The 18,208-nt window shown below is 41.5% G+C and overlaps 1 protein-coding gene across 2 annotated transcripts in view; it reads left to right on the forward strand.

Annotated features, from left to right (window-relative positions):
• The window catches only part of EGLN1 (egl-9 family hypoxia inducible factor 1), a 55,215-nt gene that overhangs the window by 35,765 nt on the left and 1,242 nt on the right, over positions 1 to 18,208 (forward strand). For both annotated transcript variants that reach the window (XM_047088575.1, XM_047088576.1), the window contains 3 exons: positions 11,090 to 11,209; positions 14,573 to 14,709; positions 17,358 to 17,425. In XM_047088575.1, coding sequence (XP_046944531.1) covers positions 11,090 to 11,209; positions 14,573 to 14,709; positions 17,358 to 17,425 — 325 coding nt within the window. The remainder of the gene's footprint in view (positions 1 to 11,089; positions 11,210 to 14,572; positions 14,710 to 17,357; positions 17,426 to 18,208) is intronic.

The following is an 18,208-nucleotide window of genomic DNA, read 5'->3' on the forward strand; positions in this document are numbered from 1 at the left end:
GCTTCACGCCTAGTGCAGGGCCTAACACGGGGCCTGAACTCACAACCCTGAGGTCAAGACCTTGATTTGGTTGTTGTGCTGCTGTTATTCAAAACTTGGCCACTTGCTAATCAGAATCCTGTGGAGTGCGTGTTTAAAATTCCAGGTTCCCAGGTCTCATTCTGTGCCTGCTAACTCATGATTTCAAGTGGAGGGTTGGGCAGCGTATGTTAAGAAGTACATCCAGTGATTCTTACTGAACATATTTGGCCACACTGGCTTACAAAACAAAGCTCCTGAGCAAGTCAGGAAGAACTTTCCTGACCCCTGCTCATCTTTTCTGCCCCATCATCTGCTCTGCACCACACAGTTCATCTCCCAAAGTGTTTACCCAGGTGCATTTCTCTGGGGATGCCCTGGTAGTTCTTTTTGTAGATACTGTTTCCTCTCCTCTGCTGGGAATTTCCCCTGACTCTAGAAACCGTGTACTTTTATCCTTCAGATTCTGCTCATTTGTCACTTTCTCCACAAAGTCTTTTCTGAGTCCCTATTCCCACGAGAGCATTCATGATCTTTGCTGCGTGGGTACCTTGTATAAGACTGTTGTGTTTATCACACTGGCCTGGATGCTTTTGCATGATGTTTCCCTGTTGTGATTCATCTTGAATCGATTCAGTTATTTGGGTATTCGGTTCTTTTTTTGTTCAATTTTGTTTAGTGTAAATATATATAAATATATAAGTATATTTATACCTCTCTTTTCTAGTACTGTAGTCATTTCTGATATCTGCGCTAATAATTGCCTACCTTCTGGATTTGAGGTGAGGAAACTGGACTTAATCTCACTGGAGTAAGATTTTTTTTTTTTTTTTAAGTTTATTTATTTTGAGAGAGAGGGAGCCCATGCATCAGCGGGGGAAGGGCAGAGAGAAAAATCCAAAGCAGACTCCAAGCTAGTCAGTGCAGAGCCCCATAGGGGGCTCCATCTCAGGAAATGCAAGATCACAACCTGAGCCAAAATCAAGAGTCAGATGATTAACCAACCCAGTCACCCAGGCGCCCCTAGAGGTTTTTTATTAGAAGCTTTCAGCATTAACCAATGATTGTGTATATCCAGTAGTGGTTAACCCCTTGCTCCAGGACAAATATCAGGAACCTTCAGTCCATGCCCTCCAGTCCACTAAAATAAACACGCATTACACTCTGTGCTGAAATCATTTAAATAATGTTTTAAAATCACAACTCTCTTGTAGACTCTGGAATTGAAGTTTTTCATTGGTGTCCCCATGCGGACTGCAGTGCCTGCTCAGGAGGCCTAGGGAAGTGCTGAGGCAGGTGTTTGTAATGTTAAACAGCTGAGTGTTTTGTTCTGTTTTTATTTTTCTTTTAATGCTAAATTGCATACTCTGCCAGGGAGTTCTATTAATAACATAACAAGTTTACCATAGCTGTCTGAGTATGTATGTTACCACTGACCCCTCCTTGCATGGGCTCGAATGAAATCACATAACTCCCTCCCTGGGTGGGGATCAAGCTGAGGCTTGCCTGGGATCCCCAGCCTTCTTGCGGTGAGAGGTTGCTCTGTCCTCCTCCTCAAGTTTGCGGTTGGTTGGGGACAGGGGCGTTGTGGTTGAGTGGCATAAATACAGAGCCCTGCTTAGGAGCCTGGGGGAAGAGTTGTGCAGAGTTGGTGAGATTGTAGCCAAGGTTAGCAAATTATAGGTCTCTGTTCTGATGGCAGGGTTAGGCAGCTCAAATAGAAACTGCTTCACCAGATAGATTCCTAATTTATAAAGTATAACTCCACAATTCCTAAAAGGGAAATGGAGAGTTAGTAAGGCAGCATCATTGTACAGCTCCAGATTGCTGGAGTAATCCAGTAATGCTGCCTACTGGGAGCATTGCCCTTCAGCAAGCCGATTTTTAAAAGTTATTGAAGTTTTTTTCTCTTAGGATAGAATTAGGGCCCAGGAAGGAAAGTAGTGTGTGTGGTGTTAAACAGTCCGTCATTCCTGAGCCACGTGGGGAGTAATTTGGAACAATGCTATTTATTATCTTTGCTTTTGTTCCCTGCATTTTTCACATTCCTATGAATATAGTCAGAAAGTCTCTTGGACTTTTTAAAACTTCAGTTTATGTTAATAATACGGCCATACTCTGCCTTCGTGCACAAATAATAACTACTTTGTATTAAAATATTCTGTAGGAGCACAGTAAAAATGTTGAAATTGTCCTGTCATGTGGCAGAAGGCTAGTAGTAGCTAATGAACTCCTAAAGTTCAGTAGAGAAAGGATAACTGCCTGGTAGGAAAGCGTGTAAACGATGTGAGTGAGCAGTGAACAAAAGAAGAATTTAATGGCCAATAAAAATATGGAAAATGTTTGCTTTCATAAATTGAGATGTAATTAAAATATTAATATACATGTTTACCTATCAAATTGAGCAGTTTTTAAAAGAATAAAATTCAATAGCCAGGATTGGCAAATGAGTAGGAGGATGTGTATACTCCCAGCAGAGCGGGTGGGGGTGGAAGCTAATATAACCATCCTGGAGAACATTCTGGCAATAACAAATTTTTAAAGGCTTATAATTTCACTCTTAGGAGTTTAATTTTAGGAAAGTATTGAGGATGTTTACAATGACAAGCTCCGAGAACTGTTGTTGATCCCAATATTGTTTATAACAGCAAGAAACTTTTTAAAAATTTTTTTTAATGTTTATTTTTGAGAGAGAGAGAGACATGGAGCATCAGCGGAGGAGGGGCAGAGAGAGAGGGGAAACACAGAATCCGAAGCAGGCTCCAGGCTCTGAGCTGTCAGCACAGAGCCTGATGTGGGGCTTGAACTCGTGAATCACCAGATCATGACCCGAGCCGAAGTCGGATGCTTCACCGATTGAGCCACCCGGGCAACCCAATAATAGTAAAAACCTCTTAAAACATTTTAAAGAAACAACCTAAATGCCCCTATTAATCCCATTTTGTAGTATGTGTTTATCATGTACAATTAGTCAATGAATAATTAGTCAAAAAAAATCAGTCATAAATCATTTACAGTTATCAACCTTTGCCTGGTTATTTAACTGTTTTTGCTGTGATCAGGAAAGCAGTTTAATGAGCTTTTATTCCAGATGAGTTTATGCCATACGAATCTGTGCTTTGTTTTCTTCTCTCCCTACACTCTCTTCCTTGGCAGTGTCTGTAGCCACATGGCTTCAGCCCCTGTGAAGAGGCCGCCTAAGTCTGCATCTCCAGCCCTGACTCTTTTTGGAGTTCCAGACTTGCATTTCCAACTGCCTTTTGAACATCTCCGCCTGGATGGCCCATCAGCATGGCAAACTCAGTATGTCCAAAAAAGGAACCGGCCTCTCCCAAGCCCATGCTCCCTGCTTCTGTTCATGGTCTGTTAATCTCAACCAGACACAGACCCTCGTAAGCCAGCTTTGGTTCAGCCCTGTCTCCCCCGCCCACCGTCTGTGAAAACCTTACCAAGTCCTTTCCCTTTTTCCTGGCCAGGATTCCTCCCCATTGCGCCCAGCCCTGGCTCCCTCTTTTCCACCCTCCCCAGAGACCCTCCTCCACATCACACTGTTTTTCCTTTCTTGATGTGTTGCAGTTCTGCGTGTTTTAGTGTGTTCTGACCGGTCTTCTCAGTGTTCTGTTTATTCCTGCTCCCTTGAATGAATCCATCTTACATTCAACTTGCCGTGTTCTGATTATGTTGCTCCCTTGCCCAGGATGCCGGCTGTCCTCTACCTGTGGAGTAAAAAGGTGCTCAAGTTTGTCTTCAGTCTGGCCCCTCTTACCTCTTCGGGGTTCTTCCCCCTTCTCAAGAACTCGGTGCGCTAGCAAATCTGAACGTTCCCTGTCACCAAACGTGTTCTGTTATTTTCCCGTGATTAAAACTGCCCTTGTGAAATTCATTCTGTTGGAAGTACCCACTTTCCACCTTACAGATTTCCTTTTTAAGCTTAGTTCATATACGACTTCTCCCATAAACTCTGCCATGATCTGCCATAACACTTTCCCAGGACCTCCTTTACCATTCCTCTCTTCCTCTTTAGAATTAGTTGAGTTTCAGCGAATGTTGATCTTCTAAAAGGTCTTTATTGCCCCATGTGGACTGGAGGCTTTTGTACCAAGAGAAAAACTGGCCTTGTTCTTACTGCCCAACCCTGTTTTTCAGTGCTAGTTTCGTTTTTGCCATGACATGGATTTGCAAAATTTGCCTCCCAAAACGTAAAGTCTGGGTTTACTTATGGTGAGATATTTATTTATAACATTAAGGTTAGCAAATAAGAGATTAAAAATGTTAATGCATATAGATTGCCCTCTTTCATTACCCCCTCCCTCCGTAGTAGTTAAAGCAGTGAACAAAATTCATGACTTTATCTATAAAGTTTTTAGTGGTATTTTTTTGGAAATGAGATTTACCTAAACCGGTGTAATTGAAGTCTGCAGTTTTAAAATTAGGTTATTCTTACAGTACGTGCTCTTACTTCAGTTCTTTTGATGACCAATTATTTTTCCCCATATTTGAATTAGATGTATATAACCGCAGAGGTAGCGATGATGGGGCCGGGGGTGTGCTTTCAGAATGGATGGGGAAGAGACTTAAAAGGTGAGGTGTCCTATAGAGCTGGAAAACATCTGTACGTCTGAGAGTTGAGCATTATGCGAGAGTCTGTGGCATATAGCAGGCCGGGGAATCACGTAGGAGCCTGTGTTACCGATCCCGTCTGAACCCCTCAGACTGAACACAAGCCTCACTGGGGCCAAGAATTGAAGAACACAATAGGCGGAGTGATTTTTCCCTCCAGATTGCCTCAATTTATGTCCCACCTCCACCGCTGAGAGCCTTTGGCAAGATTTTTATTCTCCTTGTAGTTCAATTTTCTAACCTCTAAAATGGAGAGATTAATTGTACCTTCCTCATAAATTTGCTGTGAAGTCTAAAGGAGATCGTCCACACCTGGCTTGCAGGCAGGGACCGCTAGTGTTAGCTGTCAGCATGGACAAAGGGCAGAGGGCTGTGTACCCTTAGGCAGTACATTGTAATAGGATAGATTTTCAGAGCATGAACAGTTTCCCTTCATCCAGGGAAAATAGTACTTTGATAGCCCGTAAAATTTTAGTTCTCTTAGCTTCGTTTTTTTTCTTTTGTTTTTTGAAGATTTTGTTTTTAAGTGCTCTCTACGCCCAACTCAGGACTCGAACTTACAACCCCGATATCAAGAGTTGCGTGCTCTACCGACTGAGCCAGTCAGGCGCCCCTAGTTCTCTTAGCTTTGAATCCATGTTTTAAAATAATTCTGTTCAAAAAGGAAAAATTTTTTTAAAGTTTCCTGGTTCAACTTCATATTGAATACAAGTCTTCCAATGCCAGAAATAAATGTCTTCAGATTCCAAAGAGGTATCACAAACCTCTTCCTTCCTTTTATTCTCAGAGTGAAAAACAAATTTATGGTGTTTCTTATCTTAAGAACATCCTCAATCATGTATATTTTCATATCAAAAAGGAAAAAATAGTATTTAATTGTTTTGCTTATGTTTAAATAGGCTTTTCCCAGTGGGAAATTGAAATATTTAAAGCTGGCATCTCAAAGACATGGCAGATTAGGATCGTACCTCAGAATTGTAAATGAGCATTTGCATTGTTTTTTTTTTTTTTTCCGGGCAAATGCCTAGATTCTTCTGCTATCCTCAACCCCAAACCTTAGACGAGTGCAGGGTCAAGTCTAGTCCTGCTTCTCCTGGGAAAGGACAGAGGACAACCAGGGAGTGCCACTTCAATCCCTGATAAGCCTCATTTTGAGTTTTCTTGATAGACTTTAATGCATTTCCTTATCCTTAGAACTAGTACATCTGACATAAATCTGTTGGAACAGTTTTATCTTTTACAGATGTGACTTGGTCCATTCAGACTGCCGTAACAACAGCAACAACAACAGCAAAACCAGATTGGGTAGTTTTTAAACCACAGAAATGTATTTCACGGTCCTGGAGGCTGAAAAGTCCCAGATCCAGGTGACCAGCAGGGCCTAGTGAGGGCCTTCTTCCTGGTTCATGGCCAGCTGCTTTGCACTGTGTCTTCACATTGGTCAGAAGGGGCAGGGATCCTCCCAGAGTCACTGTTACAAGGCACTAATCCTATTCCCAAAGGCCCCTCCTGTTACCATCATCTTTGGGGGTGAGGATTTCAACATGAATCTGGGGTGAACACAGACATTCAGACCAAAGCAGTGTGCTTTATCTGAGAATAATCTTTCATATAAATCCTAGAATAAAGAAGCTGCCTTCTTAAAAGCTTTCACAGTGGTCATACCCACCCAAGGACCACAGTGGCCCACCGCTGCTTCCCTTTCATGTCCTACTTCCTCTGTGTAACTTTCAAGATTTCATCCTGTTTCCACCAAATGAACTTCACCATTTAAGTAGTTAAGTAGTGGAGCAGATCAATAAAATACCCCACAGTCACTTAACTGCTGTATTTGTTATGCTCTTACACTCTGCTTTTCTTCCTGTCACCTTTTCATATCACATCTGTCCTTCAAAGATAAGCTTCAGTCTTATGTGTAGCTCAAAGCCTCATCCCCTCATTTTACTTTATCCTACACAAATATTTCCTTTTTTCAGGATTCTTTTTCTGTTTATTATTTATACGACTCAGTTTGTTTTGTGTGCCTATTTTTTTTTCTTTGCAGTTAAGTCCTTTGAGACAGCTACCATAGCAGCCCTTTTTGTAGTTGCAATATGGTAGGTGTGCCATAAATAACATTTTTTTAAATTCCTTTTTTAAAGTTTTTGTTTAAATTCCAATCAGTGCCATAAATATTTTTTAAGGCTGCTGATGACATGTAGATTAGAATGAGTGGCTATTAGTTGCTTTACCAACTGATTCATAGAAAAAAAAGTGAGTTTACTGAAAGTATTATGAATAAGAGCATGTTAGGTGCATATTGAAAGCAAACAAAACAAGAACAGCAACATCAGTCTTTTTTACACAAATATATATAAAATGCACTAGGAAAACAAAAGTACCAATTAAATAGAGCATGAATATTATTTCAAAACTGGAAGAACTGGAAAAGCTATGTTACTTTTGAGGAACTTTATTCATTCATTTATTTATTGAGAGAGAGTGAGCAGGGAAGGGGCAGAGAGAGGAAGAGAGAGAGAATCCCAAGCAGGTTCCAGTGCAGAGCCCACCTTTGGAACTTGATGCCACAACCCTGGGATCATGCCTTTGCCGAAATCAAGAGTCAGACGTTCAACTGACTGAGCCACCCAGGTGCTCCATATTTAAGGAACTTTAAATTTTGATAATTCAGATCTTTTAGGATAACTGTGTTTAAATATGAATACTGGCTGAAGACAGTTGTAGCTGCCAGATTTCATGAGATTAGAGAAATACCTTTTTTTTACCGTTTTTAAGTTTTTATTTTGATTCCAGTTAAAATACGGGGTTATGTTAGTTTCATGTGTACAATGTAGCAATTCACCAGTTCTACAGGTCTCCCGGTGCTCATCAAGACAAGTGCCCTTCTTAATCCCGAGCCCTAGAGAAATACCTTTTTGTGTTTTCTACAGTCCAAATGAGAGGAGTCTTGGTACGTGCGTCAGTTACTAAATGCACTGTCCCCATATCAGTATTTGAATGAATTCATCCAGACCTTTGCAGGTTTCCTACAGGATTTCTCTTTCCCCAGAACCTCTAGGAGTGCCCCCCCGCCTGGCTCACAGGTTTCCTGTGACAATCTGGTTTTTCTGGGTATGCTTAGACACCCTCCTAGTGTCTGCCTGCAGGGATGTGCTCTGGGGACTCACTCCTGGCCTTGCTTCCTCAGTTGCAAACCAGCATGCGGGGAAATGCTGCCCCTAGTTGAAGGTTGGGGCAGAACCGCCTACTTGGGTCTCTTCTCATTTCTTTTTTTTTAAATTTTTTTTTTTAACGTTTATTTATTTTTGAGACAGAGAGAGACAGAGCATGAACGGGGGAGGGTCACAGAGAGAGGGAGACACAGAATCTGAAACGGGCTCCAGGCTCTGAGCAGTCAGCACAGAGCCCGACGCGGGGCTCGAACCCACGGACCGTGAGATCATGACCTGAGCCGAAGTCGGACGCTTAACCGACCGAGCCACCCAGGCGCCCAGGTCTCTTCTCATTTCAATGCCTCCCCCCATCCTCCCCCACTCACTTCCCCTCCTCCACCCCCCCTTCCCTTACCTCTACATAACCCCAGGATTCCAAGGAAAGCAGTTTAGAAGTGACCCGTACAAACAGATCCCACGTTGAGCCGTAATCCCGCTGTGCAGTTTTGTTCTGCTCTGCGGTGTCTGGCTCATCCTGGCCATTGCTGAGAAACTTCTTTCCCCTTTTTAATAAAAACCGCTCTTTCATCTAGTATTTCTATTTTGGGGAAGACTTAACTCCATTCATCCGATGATGTAGGTAGAGAACCTTGAAGTCATCCTTGGCTCTTCCCGATTTCCACTTCCGCTTTGTTAGCAAATCACCTTGCTTTTCTGCCTTCAGAGTATGCCCCACTCTGCCTGCCTGGGCAGCCTCCTATTCTGTTTCTCTGCTAGAAACTACAGCGGCCAGCTGGCCGCCTTTGTTTTCTCACTCTTTCTTCCCCGCAGCCTCATGTAGCGGTTCGGTATGCCTGCAGTATACCTGGCTCTACTGTCACATGACCCTGAGTGTGTTAATTAGCCTTTCTGGGACTCCGTTTCCCTCACAGTTAAATGAAGACCAGGATAATGATACTTTTTACCTCGTGTGGTTGTATCAGAGGAGTTCTTACACGCAAATCTCTTAGAACAGTGTGGGCAGATGGTCAGCATCTGGCAAACGTCAGCTAGTAGGTGATACTGAGGTTATTGCAGTTGCCATGTTTTATGCATCCCGAACTGAAACCGACCTTCTTGAAACATTGATCAGATATGTTTCCATTGGCTTTGTGTCCCTTTTAGAGCAGTATCCGAAGTCCTTACCATGGCTTGCTGAACCCTTCCTAATTTCCCTTGCTCACTCTAGTCCAGCTGGCCTGCGATGGTTTTCCACTTGGCCCAGCCATTTCGGCCTTTGCTCTCATTTTCCCTCAGCCACAGTGCTCACCCACAGATATTTGCACAACCTGCCACTCCCTTCATTTTAGTCTCTGCTCAGATGTGAGCTCCTCAGAGAGGTCTTCCTTGATTTCTGTTCTAGAAATCATCCTGTTTTCTGTGTCCTTCAACTTTATGAAAAGATAACTACCTAACATTATATCTGTTTGTTTATTGGTTATTTATTCACTACACTAAGTTCCATAATAAATGAAAACAAGGGACTCTGTTTTGTTCATCATTGTAGCTCCTCCCTACCAAGGCCTTTCAGGTACATAGTTGATGCTCAGGGGGTGTTTGCTATGGGATGGATGGGGTGGGGTGGTGGGTGGATGAACAAAGAAAGATTTTCCCCTTTGTTCTTTGCTCAAGATATGGTCAGGTTACCAGATAGCTGGAGAGGCCTCAGTGAACTTTTTTTAAGATGAGATCACTTTAGAGAAGGCTTCAGGTTGGGTGTTTTGGTTTTGTTTTAAGTTTATTTATTTTGTGAGAGAGAGTGTGTGTACGCACTCGCAGGGGGGGCAGAGAGAGAGAATCACAAGCAGTCTTCCTGCTATCATCATGGAGCCTGCCTGACATGGGGCTTGATCTCACAAACCATGAGATCGTGACCTGAACCGAAACCAAGAGTCGGACGCTTAACTGACCGAGTCCCGCAGGTACCCTGAATTGGTACCTTCTTATACTACTGTTCAAGGTCTGCTACACATGCCTTTCCTAGCTGCTAGTGACAAGGAAATTATTTGGGTTTATTCAGTCCACTGAGCTCATGCTGTTCTGCCTGTTACTACCAACCTCAAGTCCCAAGAGAAAGCATGTAAGTCTATCTGGAATCAGAAAAAATAGAGACGTATGGAATGTTTACCAAAAATTCTGCTTCTGAAAGAGCTGTAGGTCCAGGCTGTTTATGAAAATGTGATTTTTTTTTTTTTTTAAGCCTTCAGGTTTAAAATGCTTCCTAGTCTCTCAGAGATGGAACACTGAGTTACTTATTCACTAATCAGTTGAATATGAATTTTAAAAATTAGCATTTGCCATTTATCCTTTAAATAATGATGTAACTTAATTAGTGTGTAATAACTTTATACTAATTCATTGACATTAATACTGACCCTATTAAAAAAAAAAATACTGACCCTATTGACTTCAATCCATAAAGAGATTGGAGAAGTGAAAGATTTCGGGAATAAGTGTGACCATCTTTATTTTTGTTTTTTTGCATAATTCCTGAGGTTTTTTGTTTTTAATCACTCTTTCTAATTTCAGTTGGTTACTATGTACTACGGTCGTAGAACCTATGAGTTCTTTTAGTGCTTCCTATTTTAGACCTCTCTTCACCTTCGTGTTTATTAACCCAACGGTCTTCTGAACTACATCTTGTTATAATCTGAGTGAAAAAACGACTTTCTTTCTGGTTTGAGGAGGAGTGAGTCACGTGCTAATTTTACACTTAGCCTTTTTTTTTTTTTTTTTTTTTAAAGTCACTGACAAATGAGTTAATGTTTGGAGTTGAACTAAATTCAGAGACAGTGTCAGGTTGGGTGTTTGGCCGTCAGACAGTAATAATGTAAGTGTTCTTTGGTTGAGCTCAGGGATGGATGATAGAAGTCTCCCCTGGAGCAGAATAAAGACTCATTTGATCTTGATTATCAGTACGAATGAACGTGAAAGTAGTTCCTGAATCCTTCTGACCTTTGGGGTTTTAAGCAAGGGCACATGGCTTGTAACAGCCAAGTGATACTCTGATTCTTCGATGTCAGTTCTTCCCTTCACCGTGAAGCAGATTTCCCCAGGCTTTGGATTACTCACCAACCTACCTTTGTAATCTTTGTGTCAACGTAGAATATCTTCGCCTTTTCTTACCTACAAAATACGGTTTTTGTTTAGGAGAATGTAAGTGTAAAAGTAGTCCTAAATCAGAGATTTCTTTTATAAAATGTTTTCTTTTTTATTCATGTATGTATAGACTTTTAAAACCATCATCGTTATTATTACAGGCTATGGTTGCTTGTTATCCAGGCAACGGAACGGGTTATGTACGTCACGTTGATAATCCAAATGGAGATGGAAGATGTGTGACGTGTATATATTATCTTAATAAAGACTGGGATGCCAAGGTATGCAGCTTGCTTGACCGTTTTTTTTTTTTTTTTCTTTTTTTTTTTTTTCTCATAGGTATTAAGACTCAGATTCCTCTTAGGTGAGACTGTCTTTCACACATGGAATAGTTTAAAATTTCTTAGATTTGTTCTAGTCTTGGGTATTAGGAGTGGATCTTTGTAAGTGAAATCTAATAATATGTCTCAAAAAGTGGATTCCCTTGTTTTCAGATATTAGAGCATTCATCCAAATGTAACATTTTGTTGTTGTTGTTGTTTTTTCTCTTTTAAGTAAGCTCTACTCCCAACGGGGGGCTCGAACTCACGACCCCGGGATCAAGAGTCGCATGCTCTACTGATGGAGCCAGCCAGGTGCCCCCCCAAATTTAACCGATACCAAAATGTATTTAATTAAAATATATACGTTTTAGTGGCTTTTATAAAAAACACTTCTGAGAACACTTGTTTTATAACGGCTTTTGAGGGAGATTATATATAAATAATTATTATGGGTTATTTCCTACTTCTTCTTGTTGCAGAGATACTGTCTGGCATTGGGTTATTGAATTGAATATTGGAGGCAGGATTCCTTCTCTCCTGATTATGGAAAAACTAGAAGTTTATCAGTGCTGACAAATCCTGTAAAACCTACTAGAGTTTACAGTACATTTTCTCTTTTAAATATTTATTTCCTTATATTAGCCTGAGTTTCACTTGAGTTTAAATGATTGAAACCTCAGAAGTATGTCATGCTTTGTTACTGCTTTGTAGGTTGTTTAAACTAATTTTGGGTTGATTTTTTTAAAATCTGTATTTACTTTTATTGAAGCAAAATATTCAAATAGAAAAATGAACACATTGTATATAATAGCCCTGTGGATTTTCAGAGGGAACACACCTGTATAGCCAGGGTAATTTTTTTTTAATGTTTCTTCATTTTTTTTTTTTTTTTTTTAATTTTTTTTTTTTCAACGTTTATTTATTTTTGGGACAGAGAGAGACAGAGCATGAACGGGGGAGGGGCAGAGAGAGAGGGAGACACAGAATCGGAAACAGGCTCCAGGCTCTGAGCCATCAGCCCAGAGCCCGACGCGGGGCTCGAACTCCCGGACCGCGAGATCGTGACCTGGCTGAAGTCGGACGCCCAACCGACTGCGCCACCCAGGCGCCCCTGTTTCTTCATTTTTGAGAGAGAGAGAGAGAGAGAGAGAGAGTGAGTGAGTGAGTGTGTGTGTGTGTGTGTGCGTGTGCGCGCGCGTGTGTGCATGAGCTGGGGAAGGGCAGAGAGAGAGGGAGACAGAATCTGAAGCAAGCTCCAGGCTCTGAGCTGTCAGCACTGAGTCTGACATGGGCCTCGAACTCATGACCCATGAGATCATGACCTGAGTTGAAGTCGGATGCTTAACTGACTGAGCCACCCAAGTGCCCCAGTAATTTTTAAAAATCAAATAACCTTTAAACACTTCCCTCCCACAAACAAACATATACACAGAAATGGAAAGCACCAAGTCTTAATTATGTAAAAACCTAGTCCTATCCTAAATCATACCCTAAAACCTAAGGCATGCTCACAGTGTTGTTCTAGTAATCTGTGTTACACTGATTTAAAGATTTTCCTCTGGTTTTGCCCAAGTTCAAAATGAAGGTAAGTTTTACTACTAAGTAGATGTTGAGGCATTACAACGTGCATGGTTTTTCTATTACAGCTTTCAAAGTTTAAAAGAAAGAAATTTGGTCATTCACCTTGAGCCCAACATACAAAACAGATTGATGTAACTTCGGTTAAAACTTAAAAAATATTTCTCCCCAATTCTGTGAATATCTTGACAGCTAGAAATATGTTTGAACAACTCCTAACTTCTGTATTTTGTTAGGTTCTTTCTAGGCTGATCTCCTTTTAATTTTGATATGACCTAGCCAAGGTCATTAATACGTAGTTTCTAAATTAGTACATAAGAAGAAAAAAGTCATTAGGATTTTTGTATATAGATCTAAAAGCTTCCATTGCAAGATTACACTGAGTATGTACAGCATGCCAGACATCACTCTGGATGCTGGAAATAGACCAGAAATAGAAATAACCCTCATGGAGCTTGGAATCTAGTGGAGGGAACAGATGAGTACATTAACAATTGCTTATGCCCAGTGCAGGATAGATTGCTGTGGGACCACGTAGGGGGCCACCTAATTCAGGGTTCAGGGAAGGTTTCCCACAGGGGGATTGAAAGCTTTAATTACCTGTTTTCAAATATTTTCAGCAGATCACCTGTGATATTCCCAGTGACTCCAGTCAAAGGGCAAGGGGAAGAAAGGATATGTTCTTGGTCACAGTCTAGAGATTCTTTAGATGTTTGCATGAGTGCCACGGGAATCCATCTGAAGAGAGCCTGAGGAAGGCAGGCCAGGGTACACAGTACTCAAATTTAACTTAAGGATGAGCCTGATAAACAGCTTGTCTACAGATTCTGGGCATAGGCTCAACCTCCTTGATGTCTTGATTAAGTATGAGTTCCTTTCAGTTTTAGAATCTACCTGCTTAGGAGTTCAGTTCTTCAAGGGTAAAGAGCTACTCAGTTGGGTGGGTTTTGCCTCACTTTAATTCCCCCCAGATTGTAAGTACCACAAGGACAGCATCTGTGTGCACTGTTCCCTCCTCTGTCCTGAGGGCCCGGCACAGGTCCCAGAACAGTAGACACTCGGTTGGTATGGGAATAAATAGGTGAGTCCATCTGATCCCAGATAGAGAAGGATGTGTATTTGGGTGAATAGTAATTATCCTTTCTGGATGGAATCCAGTGCTGTAAGCAGCTAGCCATCAATGTGTGAGGCCCAGTCTTGCAAGGGAGAGCCCCCATTTCTAATAAAATGACCGCAGTGATGATCATAAATGAGGACACTTTCTACTGATAGGTTGAATTCCTTAAGTAAGAGCCATTAAATTTGTGACTGTCCTGTTAATTACTGTTGAACGTTAAAACACAGTAAGCCCTTTATTTGACATACTTAACCATTTATAGTAATTGAAACGGACACATTTTTAAAGAATAGGCTAATTAAGCATATCATTAGCATACCTAAATCAGAAAGGTGTAATGACTAGTTCTTAAAACTTCCAAGTGTCATGTTTAAGCCTTTTGAATTCAGAATATTCATCTGTTTCACCAAATATTTACAAAAAAGTCCCTAAAAAAAATGAATTTTTCCTCATATCATTGCATGTACTTGGAATCTCAGCTCCTTTTCATACCTTGTTAATTGGAATGTATTTGTGAATAATCCAGTTAAGAATTTTGATTCTGAAATGATCTCCCCCTGCCCCCCATCAATTTAATTTTATAGTATTCTTACTCTCATACTCAAATATTTGGCTCTTTTCCTTAGGTAAGTGGAGGTATACTTCGAATTTTTCCAGAAGGCAAAGCCCAGTTTGCTGACATTGAACCCAAATTTGATAGACTGCTGTTTTTCTGGTCTGACCGTCGCAACCCTCATGAAGTACAACCAGCATATGCTACAAGGTAGTATTCCTTTTAAGAAAAATTTGGGAAAGACTGTGGTAGAAGAGGAGGGGATAGATAGGATATACTTGAAAGTTTTCTGCTATCTTCCTGTTCTCGAGTAATCTTTATCATAATGCTTCAGTCATAACTTTTAATTTGGATAATTTTATATGATTTATTCCCAGTTCAGTGCCAAGCGTTTGTGACTTTCTTTGCACAGCCACTTATGTTTAGGCTAAGAAATGGAAATACAGGCCATCTGTCTCCAGCCCTGTCTCCTTGTCTTATGCATCTCTAACTACTATCCATTCTGCAATTCTGTGATAGTCATTTGGGGGATAGAAGGATTCTACAGAGAAGGAAAAGGGCAGTTTTTTAAAAGAGAGTGAGGGAGGAAAAAGAAGGATAATGTAGAAAAATTTTACAAAACAGAAAAATCAGAAGCACTCAGAGAGTAGAAGTGAGGAGGAAAAAGTTGCCATGTGTGGGAGTTCACGTTAGCCAAGTAACTCTTCAGCTTTAATAGTAAGCATCTGTGAGCCTTATTATATATTCTTTCTGCCATTTTCCTACATTGAAATGTTAAGAGTATTAAAATGGAAGATGTTGCGGACCTCATTATAAATATTTATAGAAAAATAGCACTGTTTTTCAGATACCCACTTTTCATTACGGAAGGGACCTTGAGCATCATGGTAGTGAATTACCGGCATTCAGTGGGTAGGTGGGGGCAGAGGAGGCCTAGCCTCAGATAAAACAGGAGAAGAGCGGGCTTTACCCGGTGATGCTAGGCGTGGGCCAGCCCCAGTGTGGCTCCAATTCCAAAGACTTTGTTCTCATCTCTCTTTTTCCTTCTTTGCTTTTTTTTTTGTTTGAAGTAATCCCTATACCCAGCGACCTCCAAGGTCAACAGTTGCATTTTCTACTGACTAAGCCAGCCAGGTGCCCCTCTTTTCTTCCTTCTGAGCTGTGTTGCCTTTAACCCTGATTCACACAGCTAGTAGCAAACCTAGTAGTTTGTGGTAAGAGATCCTAAGAAGCCACAGATGGAAACCAGGGGGGATCCTGTCCCATCAGATGATGTGCCCGTCCTGCCTCTCCCATCTCTCCTGCTGGCACCCGGTGCCTGTCTCTGCTCCTGCTGCTTCTTTAAAACCCCTTTGACCTAGAAACGGCTTCATAGACCTTCCTTTTTATGGAATCTTGAGTATGGTCTGCTTGTATCATTTCTAGATAAAGAGAGAGTGGACATTTTTAGGTAGTAAATGCCAAACAGCTGTGGAGAGTAGATGCTACAGGACGTTGGAAGAGGGAGAGAGTGGCATTAATTGGAAAAGATGGACTAGATGAGCCAGGTGTCACGGTGAAGAGAGGAGCTCAGCTGGGTCCAGAATGACCAGAAGCGCAGAGTTAATGTGAGGAGGACTCTTGAGTAGGTTGATGGGAGATCAGGGCAGAAGTATAGAATGGCGTGTGAGTTTCCAGCTGTGTTCTGGTGAGGACTACTGGCTAGAGAAGGGGTTGATCCAGATGGGAGGACTCCGATTACTAAGTAACTGAAAATTTGGGGCAATATCTGTGCACCTTTCCCATTGCCAAGGCCACTGGGAAAAATAGAAGAGGCTACATGGTTAGAAGGGTGCTGGAGCTCTGGAAGGAGCAGAATCTGGAAGTCAGGAGGCCTCATTTTGACCTCCTTGTTGTCACTCAGCAGCTGAGTGATCTGTGAACCTCACTTTGCCCAGTTGTCCAGACTCCCAGACTCTGACTCTCCTCTGCCTTTGACTCCTTCCTTGAGACGCCTACACGATTCAGTTCTCATTCAGTTCACATTCACAGGCTCTTCATTCGATCCGTGTTGCTCCCCCACCAGGGAGCCCTGGCCAGAATCTGCATGATGGTTTCACTGTTGTGTTCTAAGGAATTACCATTTATAGGGTGTTTTTACTTCCTGTGTGTGTGTGTGCACTTTGCCCATTATTGGTACCAGAAGCTGTAACTGTGCTCTGTAGTATTTGATAAACCAGAGATTCTTCCTTTATTTGTGGAATGAGCTCTTCCAATTAAGTGAAGTTTTCAGAGGAATGGAGTTTAGCTAAATAAACTTGAAATGTTAAAACAGAGTGTAATTGTTTTGGTAAAAATCCTGAGAACTCTTAGCATAATTTGAAGTCTTTCTTGATGGCTCCAGGTTATAAACTTGTAAACATCCCTCAGTCTTTGCGGTAATTCAGCGACGTCCTCAGAAGCGGTTCAAACTGTTAGCCCTCCTCCCCTCCACAGGACCCCAGGCCTGGGGTTCTGTTCTGCGGAACTTAATGCTATTGATAGTGTGCTTTTTCTGTAATAGCCAGTTCTTTTACCTTCTTATTGTCTGTTTCCGATCTACTGTGGGCTTGCAAAACAGATAATCAAGCAGGTTAAGTAGGTGGTAAGAACATCATAAAAACTCATCAACTTGGCAACATCACTGTTAGGTGCTCTTGCCCTCTGCTATACTCTTGAGCATTGAGCTTCCTGGAGAGGTGGGTTGTTATCCTCTGAGATCATTCAATTTAGGCATTACTTTGGCATTACACGTTTTAATAGGCTGTTGGAAGAGCTTACCACTTTTTTTCTTCCCCCCGGTGTGATCATTCTTAACCCTATTCTAAATTTTCTTGTAGGTACGCAATAACTGTTTGGTATTTTGATGCAGATGAGAGAGCGCGAGCTAAAGTAAAATATCTAACAGGTAAACATTATTTGGGGCCAGGGTCTACCGCAGGGAAAGCGCCCGCAGTCAGGCGGTGCTGTCCGTGAGTGTGAGCGCAGACACAGCCTTTATTAATACCACAAAGACTTGCTCCTTATTTCTGTCAGATTCCTTAATTCCCTTAGGTAAAAGAGGACTTCTCTGAAGCTCTCTTCATTGTTATCATTAACCAACAAAATTATTCAAAGATTAGGAAAGTTTGAGGCAAGAAACCTTCAGAAAAGTATTCAGACACAAGCTGAGTTTTTCTGTGATTATATCCCTTTCAATCGCAGGCTGCCAAACACTTTTGATAACTGCCATCTGGCTTCCTCTCATGCTCCTTTTAGCTGGAAGTTCATAAGTATGCTTTCCTTTTTATTTTTTACTTTTTTTTTAAAAAGTTTATTTATTTATTTTGAGAGAGAGAGAGAGAGAGAATCCCAAGTAGGCTCCGCACTGTTAGCGCAGAGCCCGACACAGGGCTCCAACCCACAATGAGATCATGACCTGAGCTGAAACCAAGAGCTGGATGCTTAACCGACTGAGCCATCCAGGCGCCCCAGTACCCTTTCCTTTTTAAAAGTACGTGCTCTAATGAATACGTAAAGAATCCAGGTTTTCCACATTGAATGTGAATTTGTGAAGAACATTAATACAAAGGAGATGAATTGAAATGCTGAAACCATTAAGTGAGGCGTGCTGAGTCTGTACCTGCCAGTGGTGTCCATGGACCAAACACACTTGCACCAGATCTTAAGATCCTTCGGTGTGCTGGCCTCC

The sequence above is a fragment of the Lynx rufus genome, unplaced genomic scaffold (genome assembly GCF_022079265.1).
Source record: "Lynx rufus isolate CCGP_SWC_20201006 ecotype Redwood Valley unplaced genomic scaffold, mLynRuf1.p SCAF_25, whole genome shotgun sequence".
Taxonomy (NCBI): domain Eukaryota; kingdom Metazoa; phylum Chordata; class Mammalia; order Carnivora; family Felidae; genus Lynx; species Lynx rufus.